At 38.0% G+C, this 23598-nt stretch overlaps 1 protein-coding gene across 4 annotated transcripts in view; it reads left to right on the top strand.

The window, feature by feature from the left end:
* The window catches only part of ACTN2 (actinin alpha 2), a 68026-nt gene that overhangs the window by 9780 nt on the left and 34648 nt on the right, over positions 1-23598 (top strand). For all 4 annotated transcript variants that reach the window (XM_038130914.1, XM_038130915.1, XM_038130913.1 and 1 more), the window contains exons 2-5: positions 13581-13695; positions 14914-15033; positions 20973-21059; positions 22095-22182. In XM_038130914.1, coding sequence (XP_037986842.1) covers positions 13581-13695; positions 14914-15033; positions 20973-21059; positions 22095-22182 — 410 coding nt within the window. The remainder of the gene's footprint in view (positions 1-13580; positions 13696-14913; positions 15034-20972; positions 21060-22094; positions 22183-23598) is intronic.

The following is a 23598-nucleotide window of genomic DNA, read 5'->3' as shown; positions in this document are numbered from 1 at the left end:
CCCGTCTGGCATTATAGTAAAAGACAAGCAAAACACCAGACATGAGGCTGAAGTTGGTTTTCTTTTCTTTTGTCTAAGGCCCTCATTTCCATGATGAAGCGCAGGTCCCAGAATGGGTCCTGTTGAGAAGAGAGACGCTATAAGCAAAGAACTGTTTATTTAATTGATAAAGCAGTTTGCTTATCACAAACTGTCTAAAACTGTTGTTTATGCCTTCAGCAGTTACAATCATCATTGTTTATTTACCCATCTATTCTTAGTTAAGTGCTTGAGAACTGGTTACTTAGTTAAATTTCTTATTCATATATAATCAAGTCATCCAAAGATCCCAAGTAATGTTTTGCTATTTATTCTGGTTTAAAGAAAATATAAGTAATTTAGGAACCTGAGCCTCACTAAATGCTATTTAGAAACTCTGAAATTTGTCTGAAAGTCTGCTGTCTTACAGCATATTTTAAATGTTTTAGAAAATGGTATTCTATAGATAATGCCTCATAAAAAAATAATTAAAGCATGAACAAATTAACCCAGTATGTTTAAGTGGTATCTTTAACCAGAAAAATAACTAAATTCTTTAAAAATCAATTTCTTAAACCAAGCATGAAATAAATAAAAAAAATGTTAGTGATCAGTTACAGTAGTGAAGTAATTCACATGGACAGATTATGTGCTTTGTGTACTGAGAAATACTACATTGAGTAACATGGCATATATGCCACAGAAGAGCCTTTTGTTGCATAATTGGGAATTAATGTATGAGGTTTTCCTTTCTCTGTAAGAGTCTCAACTGAAACCTTAGTTTAGATTACAAGTGAAACTAGATTTGGTTGTCTTCAAATGTGCTACGTAACAGAGTGCAAAAACAACGTTTACTGTGTAAATATTTTGGGATCTGAGTATTGAAATATTTTCCTATCATTTATTGGTGTCAGAGACTTAAGGATATGTGTTTTGGTAAGAGTAAAATTGAAAAAAACTTTCAGTATCTGTCACAATCTGCTTTTATGATTATGGAAGTGCTTTAAAGAATGCTGCTAAATTGGATAGGAACATAGTTTTATCCCACTCGGACTGTATTGTCAAATTTATAATGTATTTTCTTACTCACCTGGCAATGAAGTGTATAATTACTGGATAAAGATAGCTTGATGAAGAAAATCAACAGAGAAAGCAGAGGAAAGACATTTAGAAATCCAGTCAACTAAATCCTGCATTAGCCTACTTTAATTAATCCTTCTATTTCCAGAGAACATACCTTTAGTTCCTTCCATACTGTAATGTGTGAATGCTTCTTTCATCTCATCCTGAATAGTATTTGGCCATTAAAATATGTATCTGCTGAAACAAAACTGTTAGCCAGTGCTATCTGTGATAATTCACGAGCTCTTGGGAAACCAGGAGGAGCACTGTAAGGTACAGCTGGTGGAAGAAGGACCTAAGAAGGGAAACAGTAGGAGATCCTATCTTTTTACTAGGAAGGTTCATTTGGCACTGACAGGGTAGGGACAATGCATGTTCTTTGTTTAATACACTTGAGAGAAAGCCCCAGGCAGAATGAGGGGTGTTGACTTCCCCTTTGAAACACACCAGTGGATTTCTCCCTTGAAGACCCACCACAGCATCCTTTTGGGATTACCTGTACTTCCTTTTCAACTCCCCACAGGGAGAGACAAATGAAACAGAGATTGTTCTTTTCTTCTGTAATAGTGAAGAAGTGGACAATTGGAAAAGAATATAGAGGGAGAGAGAAAACAGTAAAATGGCTGGTCTCAAATATTTTATCCTTGCTGAAACAGGTCCCTTCAAACCTGTTGGCTTTTTTAATGCAAATCTTTTCCTGAAGAGGCCTTATAGTTTGCTGATACTCTTGTGAAGCAGAAATACAGGAAAGGTTGTGCCCCAATATTAACTCATTCTGAGCCAAGTAGAAATGGGTGAATTTCTTTTGACCCTATGACATTTCAACTTTTTGTTGTATATTTTGGTCCCATGACATATGAAATACCTTTTCCTATGCTTTTTTCCCCTTGGTTTTTCAAAATTTAGATTCTTTGTCTAACTAGCATTTCAAGTGAGACTTCCTGAATGTCACTTTGCTCAAAAGTGATCCAGAAAGCACCAGAGTGCAAATAGATCTCTGCTCCATTAACTGAGCATGCTTTCAAAAGTATCAGGAGTTATCTTAATTTTGTTCACCCAAGATCTGTATCTAAAAGTCTTGTAGAGAGCAAGAGAGAGAGGGTGCATGGAAAAGAGATATTTGGGAGTGTGCATCAGTACTTTGGGGTTTCTGACGGAACCTACACACTTCTTGCGTGCTCTGCAAGCTCTCTGCTTGGGTCCCTAGTGCCCTGCCTGACTGGTTGGGGAGGGGTATTTGGACAGCACTTTATGAGATATGAATATGTACCTCTGTATAAATGCAAAGATGCAGTCTTTGTTGCATGGATGACAGAATCCATTAAACCTCTTACAAAAATGTGTACGTTTCTTTGTGGCACTCAATTTTGTGCAGTGTAGTGGCAAATGTATTTTAATGCCCTGACAACTGGGCAAAAACTAATTTATTTCTAGGCATGCACTGTGAGGTTCTGTGGCATAAAGTGATCAGGAGTGCTGTGTAAGGTGTTAGTAGCCATACTACTGCAGGTTCTAATGTCAGGCTTGCTTGTTTATACAGTGTACATGCAAGCTCTGCAAAGTGCAGTGTATCAGAGCAGAGAATATTTGGTTAGGGCACTCTAAAGTTAGCTTACCCTGTTCGAGGGAAATACTGTTGTGCCATGCGAATAGCTGGCAGTCCTCAGAGGTTCAGGCTGGATGCTGTGAACTCCCTGCTGTGCAGTGTAGGAGTACCCTGGTTCTGTCAGAAAGGCACAGGTCCTTGTGGGAGATGCATCTCTATTTCTGCAGATTTCAACAGGAGGCATTTTGAAGGGCAAAATTTGGCAGTGCTGCATATAAAAAGAAAGACTCCCATGATTTGTTAATTGTTGAATTAATAAATGCTAGAAACAATATGGCAAATTTAAAGAGATCAGCATGTTCATAAACTTTTCCTTTCAGGGAAATACAAAATCAGCATCTAAAAAGAAAACGTAAAAAAGCCATTGACAAAAAATGGACTATTCAAAATTTTGCATTTGTGTTGTTCCGTTGATTCCTTTTTTTTGTTTGTGTTTGGTTTTGTTTTTAAAGCTTTTTTGCCATTTAAGAACTGTGTTCTGAATATGCTTGATTCACAGACAATTTTTTTTACCAATATTTGTTGTTTGAGGATTATGAAATACATTTTCTTTCACTTTCTACAGCATTTTGTTTTCAAAATATACATGAGACTGAGAAATACGCTCCATTGTAAAGATTAACAGAGGCTGCCTCATCCTGCATTTAGAGGTCTCAGTCCATGGAATGTATTTATATTTCACCTCTACTGTGGGATAAAGATTTTGAACATGTAAGGAGGTTTTATAACTTGAAGGAACTTGTACAGAAAGCTGTGGAAGAGCAAGAACTCAAACACTGAGTCGTTACTCACAGTCTGTCTTTTCACTCTCACTGGAGAATGCAATTTAATATGGGGGGCTATTATAACTTGGAAATTTGTTAGTAACTTGAGAACTTTGTTTACTTCACAGACTATACCATTATTTACCATTCTCTAAAGCTAGTCTTCCACATTGAAAATGTGCATTGAATAATGGCATGTAATCCAAAATCCAGAGGTATTAATTCTGTTGTGATGAGGTATTAACATACCTGTTGGGTTTACATAAAAGGCAAAGAGAGCAGAGTCATCAAAAGACTGTTGTGTAACTGTAAATGATGTCATGCATATTGTACTGAAGTAGAAGGGAAAATGAAGAAGAGGTAAGATCATTATCAACAGCAAGGGATTGCTCCCCATCACTCCATCTGGCTACTGTGAATTGTCCAGGGCTGACATAATACAGTTGGACTTGAGCATTTGGACAAAGGATTCTCATAGAGTATTTTTGTTGGGGACCATCTTTCTCTAGGGATTCATACATATGATGTAAATGAACAAACTGCACTACAAAAATAGTCATTCACATCCAAGAGAAAGCTGACTTGCACTGCTTAGCAAGGTGGTGACATTATTAATTAAAAGTCTCAGTATTGCAAAGCCTTCCGAGTGGAATATTCTGATAACTCCCACACCCCAGCTCATGATGAAAGATAACCTTGTGCTGAAGATGGACTTTTAATTTATTGGTTGGGAATGTGTGGCTGATGGGAACCTTTCACTTTTAGGTCAGTGTTTTGAACCCAGGCCAGGTGAGTAAGTGACAAGGTTGCTAACACATGCAGACTGTTTGGTAATATCTATGAGGTGAGTTGTAGGCTCAGTTTAGCTCTCAGAGGGACAGGTGTCCCCATCACTTAAACCACCAGAAATGGCAGCTTCATTGGAGGTGCCCAAAACTGACCTTATTAGTGAGAGGTAGGGACAGTGACTTTTCATCCTAGAGGTGAAAGCTAAAAAAATTCCTGTATGTGAAAATGCTTTCTCAGATTGCATCTGTGGGGTTACTCACAGTCATTGCTATTCTTAACAGTTCCCTGAGCTACTTCTTTCTCCATACTGGAGAGGCTGGCACATTCACTAAAGAGTTTAAGGAGAGAAGAATAACTAGCATGTAACTAGATTTACAGTAGTAGGTAACTGGTTTGTACTAAAAAGCTCGATTTGGTTTTTAAATGCAGATTTAATGTTGGATGACAGTGAACAGATACTGAAGATGTTGGTGGTGTTATATATTGTTTTCTGTCTGTTCAGAGTAAGTTCTGGTTTTGATTCATTTTTTCACAGTTCTGTATTTACAAGACATTTACACTTTTGTCAACAAATCTCTCTTGCTACTCTTTATTAGGCTTTTTTTCAGGCTAGTGTTTGAGCATCTCAAAAACAGTGGTTAATTACCCCACAAAATAGTGCTGTGGAATATGGAGGGTCTATTATTATCCTTGAATACAGAAGTGGGATGCTGAAAAGCACTCAGCTATGGCTAACATTTGCTCCTATTGTTGTGAAAAGGATTATAGTCCCTTGTGAGGAATCATGGGTCATAATTTGCTCAGCATTTAAGACAGTAAAACCATTTTAAAAATCCCTGGCCTAAGTGTCTTAAAGGCTGTTGCAAAGCTGGGGAGAAAACATAAGTGTCAGGGTCTCTTCTCAAGGATGATAATACAGACCTGAGGAAAAGTGTGTACCCATAAAACAGATCATAGAATCCACTTTCACTTTATTTTGGTTTGTTCAGTTTCCCATAAACACTCTTCTGTCTATTGACCTTGACTCTCCCTCTACCCTCTATTTCTTCAGCTTCGTTTCATTATTGTTCTCTGTCTTCGCTATCTTTGCTTTTTCTCCAATATCACTGACAAGTCTCCAATATTGGATTTCTTTTTGCTAAGGGAAATTAGAGGGTCGTATGAAAATAGAGGATGGAAATAGGGATCACCACTTAAAGAACACCTTGAGAGAAACAAAATTTACAGCTACCTTTTGCTTGCCAAGTGTTTGGATTCCTACAAGGGAGTTGTTTTCTGCTGAGTGACTTCTTTTTTTGTAGTCTTTGGATCACTTATCTGGCAGGACACAATCTGGCAGGAAAAACTGTCTTCTTGATATTCTCCCTTTACAATGCTGCAGTGTAGATGTCTGTTAGGATATAAATCTTCCATGGATCATAGAAAGTAAGATTGGGAGAACCGAGACTTCTTGCTAATCTGAATCTGACTTTCTTCAAGTTATTTCACTGATTTGTTAAGATTAGTTTGAATTGTAGCTCTAGCATGAAATGTGCTTGCAGACCCATTGTTTTGTTGTCTTACTCAAATGTGATAAGCATGCACCCTGTTCTGTTATCCAAATGATTAAGTAAAGGGTTGTATAGGAAATGCTTCAGGGCAGATTCCTATAGGAGTCTGTTTAATAAGCCCTTCCACTTAAGAATGGGCCACTACTCACCATTAGTCTGAATAAACTCTCTGTCTTGCTAAACACACTTTTTTTTTTCTTCCACTATGGTTTTGTGTTTAGTTTCCCCCTTTGATAAATAGCTGGCCGCTGTTGCGATTGACTTAGGTACAAGAAATAAAAGAGATCTGCTTCTGTAGAGTCTGGGTGGAGGACCTTTAAAATACTTTGGCTTAACCAGTGCAACTAGGACTAATAGGTAGAGTCTAGGTAAAATCGTGAGCAGAGAATGTGTGTGTACATAAATGCAGGCTTAGAACTGTAGTACAATGGAAGTTTTTGCTTGCTTGTCCTTGGAAGTTTAATTTTTAATGTAAGATTTGATTTAGCAGAAGCTGATGCTTATTTACCTAGTTTTCCAATTTCATGTAAACAAAATATGCCAGACCTTTTGTAAGACTCTGTTTCTCCTTTTTTTTTTTATTAAAATTGCCACATGTAAATTTTTTCACAGACCATTATGGTCTGCTTAGGTGACAGGAGTGTGTTAAAAAACATTCAGAATTCAGAGAACACATCAAAAGCAGGCAGGAGTGGGTTTTTTTTCCTCTGACAGTTCCTTTGTCTTTCTAATTCCTTCACCTTAACAAAGTGGGTAGCTTGCTATTGTTGTAAAGATAAGAATGAGTAAAAAATCTTACTGTTTTTACAATGCAAGATAAAACCGTACCTATGGTTTACTAAACGTTTTCATAGGATTCCTACATCTTTTATTTATGTGTTATTTCTCTGAGTAGGCATCTCTTACATGCATGATGCTTGAAATTCCAAAAATGAAAAGTAGATTTAGACCAGCATTTTCCTATGGCTCCAAAGTACCTTTTTGTTTCAAATGAGATTTTTAATATTGCATATGTTCTCACTTCTGAAATATCAATTTTTGTTTGTTTGAAAATACATTTTGAATAGGCAGAATCATTTTAAATTGAAAAAAAATCTCCAACAGGCAACCCTATGGTACTACATGTATTTTGAGAAGTCACATAGTTGGATTTTACAGATGCTTTCTTAAACCTTTCTTAAAGGGCATAATGAACTGAAAAAGGAAGGGGCTTCCTTCAGGGAATGGAGCTATTGGAGCATTATATCGATGGTCCATCAAAGCTCTGAGTTATCTGAACACTTGCCTAAATTTTCACATTTATGCCTGAGGCTTCTCTTTTGCATTTAAAGATGGGCTTATGTGCCTAAAACTTCTCTGCCTTTTCCAGCTATCTCAGGTGATCTAATAAAGATATATGCCTGCTCCTAATAAACTTTACAATATTTTACCTGTTTTAGCCTCTTCAAAGTCCTTGTGAAACCTCTCAGCTTCCTTCCTTTCCTTCCCGTTCTTTCCTTAAGAAAAAAGGCTGAGGTGAAGATAGTGCAGACAGTGACCCATACTAAATTTTCCATTCAACTTGCTACCACCTGAGGTTTTTTTCCAGTTTAGACCACTGGGAAAACATAAACTTTCTCTGTTATCTCCTCTGAAAGAAAGAACTAATGTCACTCACTTGGTAACAAAAGGCTTAATAATCTTGACGTTGCCTGGGGTTCAACCTTGCCAAATTATTCTTCAAGGGCTATTTACATGCTCTGGGTGTTTTTTCGGTAATAGTGAGCACTGTAAAACAGACGTGCAGTCATTCAGTACTGAAGGGAGTTGCATGTTTTACAGGAAACCCTAGACTCACATGGGATTAGGCCACCTGCTTTGCAAGGAATGAGGTCTCCCCAGGCTCTTCCATGCAAGCAAAGAGCAGAGTGCCAATAAGATGTGTGCGAAGTCCTGTGTGATGAATGCATCCCTTTGGTGACTTCTCCTGTGAGTGATAAAACTAAAGGACTGGAAGGAAGTTCCCTGAGTTAGTAGAGCAGATCTGCTGACAGTGTAGAATATGCCAGCAGATCATCTCTGACCCCATCTGTTCAGCTATATGGGTGGATGTGCTGGAGTAGGAAGGGCTTACCCCTGCTTTGGATTTGGGGTACTTGTGATGGAGCTTCTATTAGCTTCCACTGTGAGATGGTTCTGTGCTTATTCTTTCTGGCATTCCCAGGAATTTGGCTTTGACATAGTGCTGTGATTAGAGGGTTTCCTTTTAATACCATTTTGGAATATGCTAAACATTTCCCCTACCTTAACCTTCATGCTATCCTTCACAATATTTTCCCTCTGCTTCACTTGAGTTGTTGCTATGCTCTGGTACACTTGGTATTAAAATTCCACATTGCTTCCTGATGTTCTGACGTGATCCAGTTGTACTGGTGAAGCACCTCTGCTGTTATTCTTGTTATTTCACTTACATGTGCCAATGTATTTAAGTTTCCATCGCAAGGGAAAAGCAGAGCAGGGGAACAGTTGATAGTAACTCAAGCCAACAGCTAAAATATAAGATTTTATTTCTTTTCAATTCATAAAAATATACTCATGCATGTATACAAGTATAGCTGCTCTAGATGCTCTTAGGAACAGCTGAAGATATCATGTGTAGTTATTGGTTTATGTCAAGCTAGTTTAAAAGTGCTGTTTTAAAAATTTTCTGCTGCATTTCACCTTCCAGCCTCTTTTGGGAAGAGAATAAACAGTTAAGAGAACAAGGGCCAACACAGACTGTATCCTAAGTCCAGAGAAAACCCCTGATTCTGCAGCCATCAGAACCTGCTGTGGACACAGGAGCTAGGATATCATGTTGCGAGTTCACAACTTATAGTTTAAAACATGGATAACAGTCAGATGGGAAATTCTTCAAGGGGAAACCTCAGTCTGGCCTACTGGGAATGTTCTGGCAGAGCTCCTTCTGTAACACCCTTGTCATGCACTCAGAGCCCAGTAATGTTCTGTATAATTGCAGAGTGAATCACTGCATCCCATTTAGCCTGGAAGTAATGAAGACCCTCAGCCAACACAAAGAGAGAGGAAAAGCCCTTTAGAAGAAGGGCTGTAAAGCAGTTTCAAGAAACAACTCCATCAGACTGAAATAATTCAGGATAATATGTATGTAAACAAGTGTGTTGAATGTTTGTATTTGAAGTTAATTTTAGTCAGGGTGTTCTCCTGCTCTAGTTATTGGATTTTAAGGTCCATGAAAAACAAGTTGTGCTTATGTTTTCCTTAGTAGACACAGAAAATATTAAATTTCCAAGTCAAGTAAAACCAAATTACTCCTTTGAGCAGTTGGCCTTCTTGGGCTACTGATAGGGGTACAGACAAGCAGACACACCACTTTTGAAATCAGTATTAATTTTGAAAACTTACAAATACTATAGCAGACAGAAATTGATTTGAGTTGGAGTGAGTGAAAGGCAGAACTAACCTTGATATGAGATATATGTACTAAATAGGATACAGGTCCCCAGTGCTTCATTAGGCTGGATCCACTTCTGAATGTCAATGCTGAGTGCAAGCATATCCCCTGTGCACACAAGTTATGCTTCTGCTTTAATGATATCCATTATGGACTCGCTGTCGGTGCAAACTAGAAATTTACTGTACATCTTCAGGAGGTGGAACAAGTTGTCTTGACTCACCAGTATTGGAGGGTGTGGTGACTGTTGCTTTCACAGTTGTCTTTATCCATATTATTACATGCACGTGTGAAACTTGTTGTCTTAGCATCTTATTTTCTGGCTTTGAACCATTATCAAAAGCAAGTTATTGTTACACTCACATAAAAAGGACGTGGGCGTTCACAGAGCTGTAGGACAACTCAGATCTCAAAGGCACCATTTTTCCCTGCAAAGTGTGTCTTTCATTATGTCTGTGTAAAAAATATTTGTACATACATACAAACATTTGGCATACCCTATTCTTTTTTTGGCATTAATTATTGATTGATAATTAATGAGGGATATCGCCTTTTGCTGCCCCTGGGTTGCAATTTTATTTGTCAGACAATTGTGAAATTAAGTGGCCTGAGTAAATTACCAGGTAAGGGTTTTTTTCCCCCATAGGTAAACACTTTGCCATCACAGGTCTGTGAATTGTGGTGAATATACTATTGGCAGTCTTCACAAGGAGGCTAAGCGGGCATAGAACATAAACTGCATTCTCTTTCCTGGAGTTACTGTTTCCAAAATAGACCTGTGACAGCAGTAGACAATTAATGATGCATTAAGAGAACATTCACCTGTGGGACTGCAAGTTCTTTGGCTTCCTGCCCTGCATCCTCTTTTCTGGGTCTCTCAGAACGTTAGCAAACTTTTTTTTGTAATAACAAACTTTGAAAGGAGAAAATTTTATTTATTTATATTTTCAATTTGTAGAGCCATGTAGGGTAAATAAATTCTAAAAGAGAAATGTCTAGCTTTGTAGACATTTATTTGTGTTCTTCCTGGTATTCAGCTTGGTGCCTTAAGTCCTGCTTTGTTTCTCTGGGCAATCTGATACTCTGAAATGTTCTGTACAGCTCAGCAGAAAAAGGAATTTGCTTTGTCTAAGTCATTTAATAGCTTTTAAATCCCAATGGATTACAAATTTCCAGGGTACTATATGCTGGCTGTATCTTGATCTCCAGGACTTGAACGTGCTTTGAATTTCTTCTCAATAACTATGAATAGAATTGTGAGTTAAAGCCAAAGCAGTGAGAACAAGTGGTATCACAGGGATGAGGGTTAAATAAAATGTGGATTGAGGAAACTGTAAAAATCTGCAAGTTAAATTGTGCAGTAGCCTTCATGCAGTCAATAATGAATTGCATCACTGAAACAAAGCTAACACTTCCCTAAGTATCATTTCTGTAACCATGTTTAGTCCTGGGAAAAATAAGCTAGTTTGGAAGGCACCAGGCTTCAGAAGGCACACACCAGGAGTCTGCTGTGAAGTGCAGTGGCATTTCCATGAGGCACAGGACAACTGTTGGAAGAGGACAGACAGCACCAAGGCATGGACTGGGGGACTGATAAAACAGAAAACTGAGCAACTGTAGTTTAAATAAAAGATGCAACTCTCTTATTCTAGATATAGAAGGTAATCAAAACTATCTAGATGCAGATGGCCTAAATAAAGACTCCAATCACAGTAGAGTGCTTCAGCAGAACTTATCTCACAGATGGAGGCCTTGTGGTAATTCCAAGTGTATCCTTTGAAATGCTACAAGTGCAAAACAACTGGAAAGAATCTTAAATAACCTACAAATATAGAAAAGCAGATCATAAAAACCACTTTGTCATCAAACTATTTATTGAAAACAGTTTGACTCAGCAGTAGCAGCATCTTTTCCTTGTCTATATCACAGCAACATAGGCTGATTATTGTCTGCGTGGAAAGAATGAGACTAGAAAACCATTTGTCTCTCAGGAAATTCAGTGCCATAAAAATGTCCATTTTCAAGAGAAATTATTTAAATTATTTGAAAACTTTGTGATCTTTGGATAAAACTTATGTTTTGTGTCTATCAGTGCAGCATTAAGAAAGTTGATTCATATATATATACACATATGTATGTACGTATGTATGTATATGAGCTAAGAAGTGTCAAGATCCTTTTCATCTTAAGAAACTGAGAAGTAACCTTCTTCACAGAAGCATTAGATTCATATTTTAAGACTTCTCAACCAGTGGGGTTGTTGCCATTAAACTCTTAATTAAATGAAAAATGAGGAAAACTCATTTACTTGAGTGGTCCAGGGTGAACATTTACCATAAATATCTAAAAGAAGAGATGGAAATGGCTGAGGTTTTTCTCCAACTTCCTCTCTGAGTTTATTATGATGTGCTTGGAACAGTTCTACAAACTGCAATAGCATCTGCAAATAAGCACATGTCCATCACTTAAGCCTAATTCATGAAAGGCTCATTTATTTAAAGGTTCGTATTTCTAATATTTGTTGCCAAATTGCCGTGCAAGGTTCATGTGCATTTACCCTCGAGTGCTTTCAGCTTTTTTTTCTATATTGCCATGGTATTATTCCTTCCAAGAAGCTCATACTAATTTTTAATGTTTGCAAATGACTTAATGTGGTGCTAAGCCTTTTGAGATACATACCACCAAAACAAGATACTGCTTGAGGCAGACAAATGAGTGTTGTAAACTGGATCCTAACCCTATAATGATCCAAATGAAATACCATCCTATCGCTCCATCATGTTGTGCCCTGATGGAGGTGCCTACAATCTGTGCTGTGAGGATTGGGATGCTCTGGTTTCAGGTCTCTCATGAACTCAGTTAATCTATTTACCTTAAAATGAGGAATGTTTTGCCTTCCTGAATGGGAGCTAACATCCCTTTATTAAAAGTGTTTGCAGATATGCTTCAGCTGCATCCTTACTTATCCCTATATATGCTTATCCCCTATCCCTTACTTATGGCTGCACACAGAACAACTCACATTCCTACCTACAATTCATCCTCTGCACATCAACACAGACCTCTGCCCAGGAACACTTCCAATATTTTCTTCTCTCTCCTCTTTTTTCTGGGTACCTAGAATTAGGGATTCACTGTGCAGCTCTGCCATATCCATAGCACTTCTTGCTTCCTTTTGATTCAATAGAAGATGGTAAAAGGAAGCTGTTCCTTGTTCAGTGTAGGAGCACTGAGAAAAGAGCCCAGTAAGCTGCCCATCGATTCTTCACATAAACTGAGTCAAGCCCAACAATAGTCGCAATGTTATTCTTTAAAAAAAGCTGCTTTTTTAAGATTAGACCATTTGGCAAAGTTCAGTCCATGTTTTATTAAGGTATCAAATCTGTCTAGAGTTTGCAGAATTCAATTCCAGAGAAGATCTTTGGTTTTATCTACTGGCCTTCCTCATTCTGTTTCTGAGATATCAGAAATTAAATAGTCTAAAGAAACAAGCAAGAAAAAAGAAGGTCAAAGGGAATTTCTTATTTACAACTGGGATATATCTTGGTTTTTTAATTATTTGAACTAAGTGTTTTTAAAACTGGAAATTTAATATAGAAAAAGAAGAATTCCAAATATCTGACAATTTTAAGAAGCTGAAGTGTAATTTACTAAAAATGTTTGGTAACAGTGACTTTATTATATAACTAAACACCTGCTAAAATACCTAGTAAATACAAACTTGCTTTATGTATCTTAAGAGACACTGAAAAGCAAGGACAATTTGTCAGAAGGTTGAGAGAAGTAATGGATATTTAAAACCAGACTAATTTAACTACTAAGTTTTATAGTAGCCTGTGTTTTGGCTTCATTCATTCAAAAGGTAACATGTATATGACCTCTACAATAGAATTAGTTCTGCTTTTCACCTCTGCAAGTAAAAGCAGACTTGATTATTCACTATGGACCCAAAAATATTAATGGTTGCCCTTGTGATAACTTTTTCCCCGCATAACTTAAGTATCTGCATTTCTGTCCAAGTTTAGCCTTTATGTGCAGAACTTGTGTCTGGAGATGCATCTGCAAGCAGAATCTAGAACAAAATTGTTTCTATTCAAGAAGTTCTTTGCATCTTCATGGACATCTGGGATAAGAATTTTGTAGTTGGCAACATGTACAGAGTGAATGGGAGCTGGACATCCAAATCTTAGATGCAGGGTTTACTCAGATGGCTTAGCAGTTGTTTGGAAATAAGTATTGATAATTTGTTGATAAGAATTTTTTTAAAATTGCTGTTACAGACGTTTACAGCCTGGTGCAATTCCCACCTCAGGAAAGCAGGCACACAGATTGAGAACATCGAGGAGGACTTCAGAAATGGCCTCAAACTGATGCTCCTCTTGGAAGTTATCTCAGGTTAGCTGAAATAAAGTTTTCTGTGTATTTATATCACACTAACCTAAACACTCTTAAAAGAACAAAAATTGTTAATGATTCCAAACAGTGAACACAAACTCTAAGTAGACTGAAAAGTGAGAGATGAAACAAAAAAGGAGGGGAAAAGAAGCTCTGCTTTTTGCTTGTCTCCAAAATTTTCTGTTTGCGCCTGTGTTCCAGGATATCACAATGTATCAGGGTATCATTGACATCACAGTGGTGTTGGGCAAACCAAAAACATTGAGAACCTTGTCTTAGCCCCTAATACTTAAAAAGCCTTTACACATAGATTGCAAATTCATTTTATTCTGCTTTTAGCATAAACATTTTGCTTTGCTTTTTATCTCTTTATTGGACGTACCAACACTTTCAAAAGTGAGTGCCTAAAGTGTGCTTAGATCAATATTTAGTCACAAATAAAAAGTCTCATTTTTCAAAAGAGTGGACCATCCAAGAACTTTTGCTAACTGATGTAAATTCACTGTGTCCCTTTTGTTATGCATTATTCAAAGGGGCAGTCTCCAAGGTAAGATCAGAATGCCCCTTAATGGGAAGGGAATAGTTCAAGCAACAAATACACAAGATAGTTTAGATTTTTGCTGGAGATTTCAGTGTGGAAAGAAATTCTTCAAATGATCATTCCTCATGAAATTGAGAATATTTTTTGAAATTATTATTCTTTGTGATTATTTGAAAAGATAAGTTTGTTCAAACACATCAGCCCTGAAATGAGCTCTCTGCTGTTAAAAGCCATTTTTCTGGGTCAGATGTGCAAGGATGCTATGGCTGATCTGCTGGATAGAATCCAGCCTCTCTTTACAGTCTGGCAGATAAGGATGATGAGCTCTGAGAACATTCTGCCTTCTTAATATTCAGCTACTGTAACAGACAGTAGCAATAAACCAGAAGTGGAGTAGGAGAAAGTACACATATCTTCCAGATGTTTAGGACAAACAAAAATTTTACTGTGGTTTTACTGCTATATCAGAAAGATCAAAATCAGATGCTCCAATATTTGAATTTTCTTTTCAGGGTTTGTTTCAAACCTCTTTGGCCTTTTTTTCAGAAAAATACCTATTAAAATAATTGCTGACTTTTAGGTAGTGTTAGGGAGCATCCACTCTTGATTTCTAATCACTTTTATGTCTGTAGCAAGGTGTATTTAAGAATAATCACATTAAATTTGTTGTTCTGCAGGGGAAAGGCTACCGAAACCAGACAGAGGGAAGATGCGCTTCCATAAAATTGCTAATGTCAACAAAGCTCTGGATTACATCGCCAGCAAAGGAGTGAAACTTGTGTCAATTGGTGCAGAAGGTATGTGACAGACCTTGACAGTGCGCCTTACTTAGGTCACATTACAGAGCAGTCTGGTGGAGACCCTTGGCCACATTATGTTCTCTACATATGGGTGCCTCAAACGTCCCTTAGTGTTGATTGCTGCATTGTATCTGTCAAGGGACAAGAGGTGGAAATTTTTGGACTCCTGGAGAGGGATAGGGGTATAAATGAGCACTAAGCTTAGTTTGTCTCTGAGGTTAAATTGAAATGTCTGTGGTTCAGTAAGTGTTCAGATAATGATTTTTTTTCCTTACAGGACATTGTGGTTTCTCCGTAGATTATTAAAAGTAAGGAACTCCTTTAGAAACCAGGTTGTATTCTAGGGTGTGCCTTGTATGGTCTGGCATCTTTAGGAGGTATTATTCAGCCAAAACAAATGCTGACATCACTGCTGAGTGGCTGGAACCTGCTCCCACTTTATTATGAGATTTTCTGCAGCTGTGTTTCTAAAATTCAGATGTGGAGTTAAGGGAGTGATCAAAAGAAACTGGTAGCTGGGGAGAGATTGAACATATGAAGAAAGTGGAGTGGGATGTTATTTACTAAAGTAATTGCTTTTTTATTGTTCTGCTGTTCAGGTAGCTAAGTACCAACATGTGGTTGGCTAGCTAGATTCTGACAGATGTAAACTGAGCTAAAGAAGGCAGACTCTCACTATAACTGAACTCCTCCCTAGGAGTGTAAATTAATTGTTTAAAAATTACAAAGGTTATGTAGAACTTGTTGCTCCGTGAAGATATTTGCATATTGGTTTCCATAGCCACTACCATACCAAGAATGATGTGGCTAGCATGGTATCCGACTATTTTTGATTCCATAGCCTCAATGATTTGCTTTCTGTGCTTTTTTCCCCCCACTCTAACATGTCCTTAGAGCAAAATTTTGGTTGTAATCTCATTATGATGATAATCACTCCTATATTCTACTGACATTTTTAGGCCTTTTTTAGATTGATTTATGAGCCTCTTCTTCCTGTTTCCAGATTCCTACAGGCTTATATGTATCCTTATTCTGGCTTGCAAGCCTTGATCCCAGGGAGCTTACTGTAATTGTGGATGGAACAGGAGATTAATTTTGTGGGATAAGGGTATCTGTAGAAATACTGGAGAGATCTGTCAGCATGCATTGGTTTTACTATGGTTTGACCTAGCCCACTTGGTTCCTCAAGTATTGTTCACCAAATGTGTTCAGTTTCTAGATCTAGAATTCAAAAATCCCAAGAAATGTGCTTCATGGGCAGAGAATTTGTTTGAATTCACTCTTTATTTATTTGAGACTGAAGTGGGTGTGTTACCTGAGTCCAAATTCATACCATCTGTCTTTAGGCACAAAGTAGAGACCTTTTTTTGGGGAATTTATCATCAGTGGGGAGAAATGGGCAATTCCCACAGGCACTTCAGATCTCAGAAGAGCTCTACTGCATTTCAGAGGTGCGTGGCTCCCTCCATCACTTGTACAGACTGCTGGGGTGCCTGTACCCTTGGCTCAGTTAAATGAAGTAGGATGGAAAAATATGCTTCTACCTTAAACTTCTGCAGTAAGGCTCTTCTGAGAGTGACATGGCATTGAATGGACAGCAGAGGGTACTGAAGAGACAATTTATGTGTGGAAATGAAAATTAAGAATACAGATGCCTGTTTGATAGCTGGTGAAGAAATGCTGAGATTACAGAGCATGGAGCAAATGAAAGGTAGTTTCTGTCATGTCGGGCAGGAGACTCTGAGGCTTCCTAACCACAACCAGAGCATAGCAATAGGAATATCTTGTAAAACAGAGTGGTTGTTCTTGCTGATCACTGTTTGCACAAGGCTGGAGTATTTAAACCAAGATACATCAGCTCCTATCTGCTCCTGAAAGGAGCAAGCCAGCCCTCTGAAATCCCATCTCCCTTATTTTGCCCTGTTTATTGCTGGTCACTACTGCCAGGATACTCATGCTGGGGAATAGCACTTGAGCACTTTCTGAAGGCAAAGCATCTGGGATAGCTCAGAGCAGACATTAAAAATATTTAAACTAACCCTGCTGTTCTCCTTAGCAGCAACTGTGTTCAAATGCTCTGTGATTCAGGTGCTCTGTGATAATTCCCTTTGGAAGGTGGCAGGAAAAAGGGCAGTAACCTCTTCCAGCTTTTCAGGCACTTGCTGCAAGTTGGCTGTCCATGCATCCAGCATTTATTATTGCATGTATATTGCAGGCCATACCTACTAACCCAAGAGATTAAGGTGATGGTTCTAGCTATTATTCCCTGTTTCTGGAATTCTCAATCTCTAAAATGGATGTATTGAAAGCAAAAATGGATTAATTATCATTAAAAAACCCTCAATTCTTAGATGGAAGCATGGGAGAAAAATTCCCAGCCACTGTGATAGGCTAGGAGCAGAGAGGAACCTATCATGCTAAGACATGACACTATGTTGCATGTGGCCTGATGCCCCCATTAGATTCCATCCACGTGGGCAGGGGCAGATCGATTCACGTGCCTTCCCTCGGGCTCTAAAGAGGCTGAGCACAAAGCCAGCTCTGGCACAGACGTGCTTAGTGCCCTGTTAAGTTTACTGCATCCCCTCTCTAAATTTGTTACCTAAAGCACAGCGTTGTGCTGATGCAGCAAAGCGGTATCACATCTGACTGGGTATGGTTTCACACTGTGGGACCTCTGGCACCAGTGGGTGTTTAAAGAGTCCCTGTGCCCCCTGGAACTGCATTCCTGCTCCCACACTTCACAGCCTTGCCCTCTCACTTGGGCTGACAACTGTTGCTGGAGCTCTGCTGGAGACTGCATCAGCAATCTGATCTGTTTTTAAAACACGCTTCACTTTTTTTTTTTCCCTTTTGTTGCATTTTTCAGTGTTGTTGACCAGGCAGTCATTATAGTAGGTTGGAGTGAATGCCAGAAAGGAGGAGAGCACAGTCTCCTTAAGTTTGTTTTCTTACCAAAATCTACACTCCCTTAACTCTCCGCCCCTGTGGGTGAGCATGGGGCTCGTGGGTTTACCCTCACCCATCTGTTTGGGCATTCTCTGAGTTACACGGATGCTTGGAATACTTTTTAATTTCCAAAGCATGAAAGTTTTGTATCTAAATCTGCTGAGGATCATGTTCCATTATCTGACATACTGAATGGTGAAGAGCACGTAGGCCCAAGGAGAACAACTGGCATTTAAAACGGGGCCTCAAAACAGTGATCGCTGTGGGACATCAGTACAAAAATAAAATTAGTATTTTTAAGGGTCCAGGGATATTCTTTGAAGTCATCATTATTGTTCTGAGCCTGACTTCTCTGGGCTGTCTGTGGAGTGGAGAGAGCCAATCACTTCTAATTGTGTTGCTGAGCAGGAGCCAAATTCATTTACTCTGACCTGTCTTGTCAAAGAATCTCTCCACTGGCCATGAAATGAGACTACAGAGTCAAGAAGCTAAAATTATAAACTGTGAAAGTAGTCCTTATGAACCATTCAAAGTCCAGGACTTTGAAGTTTTCTCTTGGGTTTTAAAAAAGTGCAGTAGCTCCATTTGGAAGGTACTTGGATCCTGAATGAAATCAACTGGATATGCAGAACCACAAAAGACAAGTATCCTGTTAATTGGGAAATACTTCTGTATTGCTTTTCTGGGGAATGGGAAAAATGTTAAAGACCAAATGATCTGTGAATCTGCTACAAGAAAGTTAGAATAAAAAAAAATACATAAAACTAGAGAAAAAAAAAAGTGACTAAAACTTTTGAGAAATTGCTTTGCTTTACTTTTTCACTAGACAGTTTTTATTGTTTCTGCTTCATTTTCTCTTCTTTTCTGCCCTCATCCCCAGAAAGCTGTAGCTTTGTGTATGTGAGGGGTAGGAGCTATATTCCAGCCAGAGCCAACAGGCAGTGTGAAAAAATTATTGAAATCTTCTATTGACCTGTAGAGGAAAATTATAGGAATGAATCAATGCCTTTTTGTCACTGGTACTTTTCAATATTTTAGCAACTTTGTTTTTCTTCCTTGTCTTGTATAGGAGTCTTTTTTGTTGTTGTTGTTTTATGCTAGAAGTTTTATGACAAACCAAAGCTGGTAAATCACTTGAAAATCCTCCCAAGGCACAACACAGAAAATTCCCTCTCTTGCTCTTTCATTCTGTATGTGTGTACATACAGATATGTAAATCAAAACAGCGATGTAGTGATTATGCAAATCCATTAATTGATTGCCTGAGAATCAACAATGCCTTCTGAGTATTTAATACATTTATTTTACATTTGAAGAAATTTGTCTTTACTGTATATACATATCAGACAGCTGATCAAAATAGTGGAGTGACTTGACTTCATCCAGGAGGAGGGAAGAAAGAGAAGTAGCTACATGCTCTAATTGCCATTTGGTCTTTTTTTTTTTTTTTTCTTGTCTGGAAGGGTTTTGTTTTGAGATTTGAGGTCTTCCAGGGCCAATAAGGCAGGATGCATGGAAGGCAGGCAGCATAATGTAAGAAATCTGGAAAATTAGGGCAGGATCTAAAGGGGAAAGTGAGAAATTAGCCATTTAAGTCTAAACTTGAATTATCACACTAACAAAATGAGTATAGGGTAGTGATGGGTTACATATTTCCTATCACATTTGTTAATTCCATAGGTTCAAATGACAGCTTGTGTCATGTCCTACTGCAATTTAACATGTATCTCTAGTCTCAGAGACAGCAGCTGCTCTTGTTCTGTAAAAGTTGCCCCTGGATTCAGGCAATTTTAAATAGCAGAGTGACTGCATTTTCTGCTGGCACCTCAACTGCCATTTGATGTTAAATTGAGGAAATTCCTCCTGCTGCAAGTTCCTCCTGCTCCTTGCCCAGAACACCAGTGGGCCCCCAGGCAGCCCCAGCTGCTTCACTTTTTGAGAAAGGCTGGAGGTGACTTTTAAGTAGGGAAGCAGCTGGTGCCTTCCCTGCTCCACTGCTCCTTTGGTGTGAGGTGACTGGAAAGTCAGTCTGCAGTCCCATCTCCTCCCTTCCCAATGCTGCACCGTCCTTATGGTCCCACTATGTTTTTCTGAGTCTCTTGACTCACTTTTGAGAACGATTTAACACAACCACCATACTGAAGTGATCTGGCAGCACATTTTGGTGTTGAGAAATTCCAGTGGTATCACTTAATTGCAACGTGGGAACATTGGATTCTGACCTGGCTTGTGGCAGGGATCCCCACATTCCCTGTCTTCTAGGTAGTCTCAAGCAGTCTTGGAACAAATTGAAACTCCAGAGGTAAAAAAAAAAAACCAAAAATTTATATTAAAGATACTTCAATGTGTGTATGCTTCAGAGCTGTGAGGCATTACAGCCTCGTGGCCGTGGTTCTGAGCAGCTTGCAGGAAGCTGTGCAGCTCAGTGTCAGGAGGTGCTGTGTCTCTTGAGCTGCTCTTCATGTTTTGTCTGGGCTGGCACTAGAGGTAAATTCTCAAACATATCTAAACAGTACAGGGGAAATTCTGAGCACCATTTTTTTAAAAACCGATACTGTTAATGTCCTGTAGTTTCTTAAAAATTGGAGAAGACCCCAATGTTTTTTGGTTCTATTGTATTTGAAAACTGTTAATTCTGATACTGTTCAAACTTTCAATATTTCCCTTCATGTTCCCTCCTAAAACATCATCCTAAAAGGTAAAGATTTAAAACTGTTACAACTACCCTGAGAGAAGGCTTTCAGCATGGAAGGACTGAAGTGACCTTGACCTCAGTAACATTTCAGTTCTACTGACAGAGTAGCAGAAGCATGAGTTTGTTGAAAAATGAGCCCAGGTGAACTCTGTGTGAATAAAAAATTATAGTAAAAGTAGAATTAATTTATTAGTTACAATGTATTATTTGTAGAAATGTGTGATTAAATAAGATGAAATTATAAAAACAAAACCCTTTTAAATACTACTATAATATCTATTTTTCACCTTAGAAATCGTGGATGGCAATGTGAAAATGACACTGGGTATGATCTGGACTATCATTCTTCGTTTTGCTATTCAGGATATTTCAGTGGAAGGTAAGAGAAATACAATTATGTTAAATAATTAAGAAATATGTTTGAAGGCACTTTAAAATGAATTCTGTATAAGTGAGAGAAGTGTTTCAAAAATATTTTTTTCACAGAAAATGGTACTGTAAGTTCTCTACCTGGTGACAAAATGAATTTCTGGAGGGAAAATTATCTTGACAGAGACCTTGAGCCAGCTTTCTAAGTGCAGAAGTTCTGGTCATGTCTCTCAGCTACAGAGACAGAAACATGACTATGTTTCTGAGCAGTACCCTTTGTGTTTGGTTATTTTTCCAACATACATTTTTAGTCCTGTCCATTTGTCACATTCTTTGCAAATAAATAGGATCTGATTATATCCCTCTTCTTTCTACCTGTCACTTTTTCCTCTCACTGTTTCAGAATTTTTTTCTTAACTTCCACTTGGTAACTGGCTCCAAAAAGCATGTTGTTACAATACTCTTTAAATCAACCCTACGCTTTGAAAGTCTAGAATTCTAGAATCTAATCTCAATTTTTAGCAAGAGTAGAATTGTTTCAAGCGCTGCATGTTGTCCTGCATGCATAATTGGGATATTAAATGTTGACCTAATGGTTTATTTAATAATTTCTGACCTTTACTTATGCACTCAGATGCCCATAGGGTTCAGATAATAAATGGTTTTTTTTGGCACTTAAACCTCCCCATAAGCAAGAGACTAGGAGCATATTTCATGTAGGCACCAACACAATCTTTTATGTCTATTTGCATTTTATTTTTATTGAGTATTTTTCTCCAGTGTACAGTCTACTGTCCAAAAAAATATAATTCCTTTAATTTCTGACATCCCAGAACATTCTGTACAGGCTGAAACTCTAATCTTAACTGACCTCTGTATTTTAATGAAAGGCCAGCAGTCCATTTATATGAACAACTTTTAGGATTAAATGTTGGTTTATGCCATTCAGTTTCAGATGGCCAATCACATTTAAGATGACAAGAAATTAATTACTTGAGCACTTTTTAAATTTTTCCTTTTTTTCACTTCCTTGTGTGTTTTACAGAGACCTCTGCCAAAGAAGGGCTGCTGCTGTGGTGTCAAAGGAAAACTGCTCCTTACAGAAATGTGAACATTCAGAACTTCCATCTTAGGTAAACTTCCATTATTTCAAGAGATAGAAGCAATCTCACAAATGGTATGTCAGATTTTCCCCACAGTTGTCTAGGTATATATTTGGTCCGAGAATTTTGCTTTTCGCTAGACCTTTTTCAAATTCTCCTGCTCTAGCTTCAGAGTGTTATTTTGGTTAGCCTTTAGCATTATTTACTATGACTTCCAGAGTTACTGTTTAAAAGAAAAAGATCCTGCCATATACAGAATTACCATATTACATCTTTAGAGGTCCTTTGTATTATGTAGTAATTCCTGAGTACTGTGGCCTAGTGGCAAATGACTGCTTTCAAATGAGAGCCACAGAGAAGTTCTTCTGTCAAAAAGACCAGTGTGTTGAACATGTGAATATCTCATGATTATGATGAATGAGTCTATATTGTTTTGCAATATACATTACTATAAGGAGCATAAAATGCACTCAGTACATACACAACAGCAGCACTGTAAACACATGTGTTTGCAGAATCAGCCTCATAAGTTGGAAAATTTAGTGAAAGCTTCAGCCTTGTGTTTCTGGGTTTTCATTAAGAGCTAGAATGGTAATTCCAGGCCCTATACAATCTGCCTGGTTTGGGGATTTGGCTAGTTCCTGAATCTGTGCCACTGGCCTACCTCATTAAAGTACATGACTTACCATGTGCACTTTTTAACCAGGTGATCTTCCCTTCCCTGAGAGCCTTCTAGTATTTAAAACAAGAGCTCTGTATTAGTGCTTTGAATTAATTCTTAATGTGTATGACCTAAAGCACATTTTGTGGCAGAGAAGATGTGTTACAAGATGAGAAAAATTTGTCTGATGCACAGTCCCTGTACTGCCTTTCAGAGATCTGAAATTTGCTATGTGTTACTTTCCTAGAATATGCAAAGATCTAGTAAATATAACTTTTTATGGATTGATGGTATACTGTACATTACAGTATCCGAATGTTAGTGTATTTATGTACATACACTGGTCTGACACATGATATGGGGAAAACATCTTGAATGGAAGTACCTTGATTTATGTTTGTGTGGATTAGCTCTTACAGTTCTACTTTGCAGTGGGCTGTCCAGATCATTTTATTTTGCACCTTTTGGAAAAAGAAAAAGAAATTGTTTGGTGCTCAGTTTGGTTTGGTTTTACATTCTAGATGATTTTATATTATACAGTGCAAGTATATTCTACTTGATTTTGTTCCCTTTTTTTTTTTTTGGGAGATGGTTCTGTTATTTGAAGGACCTAGCCAGACATCTCGGTAGCAGGGATTTTAACAGTGTTAACATGCTTAGGCTCACACAATTACTGCACAGGACAAGACCTCAAACCCTCAGTCCCTGTGATTGCTTAAAGACTTTACATAAAGTATCTTTCAGAATAATTGCTTCTGGCTGAAAGAAACCTCTCATAATCTTTC

This window comes from Motacilla alba, chromosome 3 (genome assembly GCF_015832195.1).
Source record: "Motacilla alba alba isolate MOTALB_02 chromosome 3, Motacilla_alba_V1.0_pri, whole genome shotgun sequence".
Taxonomy (NCBI): Eukaryota; Metazoa; Chordata; class Aves; order Passeriformes; family Motacillidae; genus Motacilla; species Motacilla alba.
The sequence above is the reverse complement of the archived record's forward strand: the minus strand, read 5'-3'. Positions and strand labels throughout refer to the sequence as shown.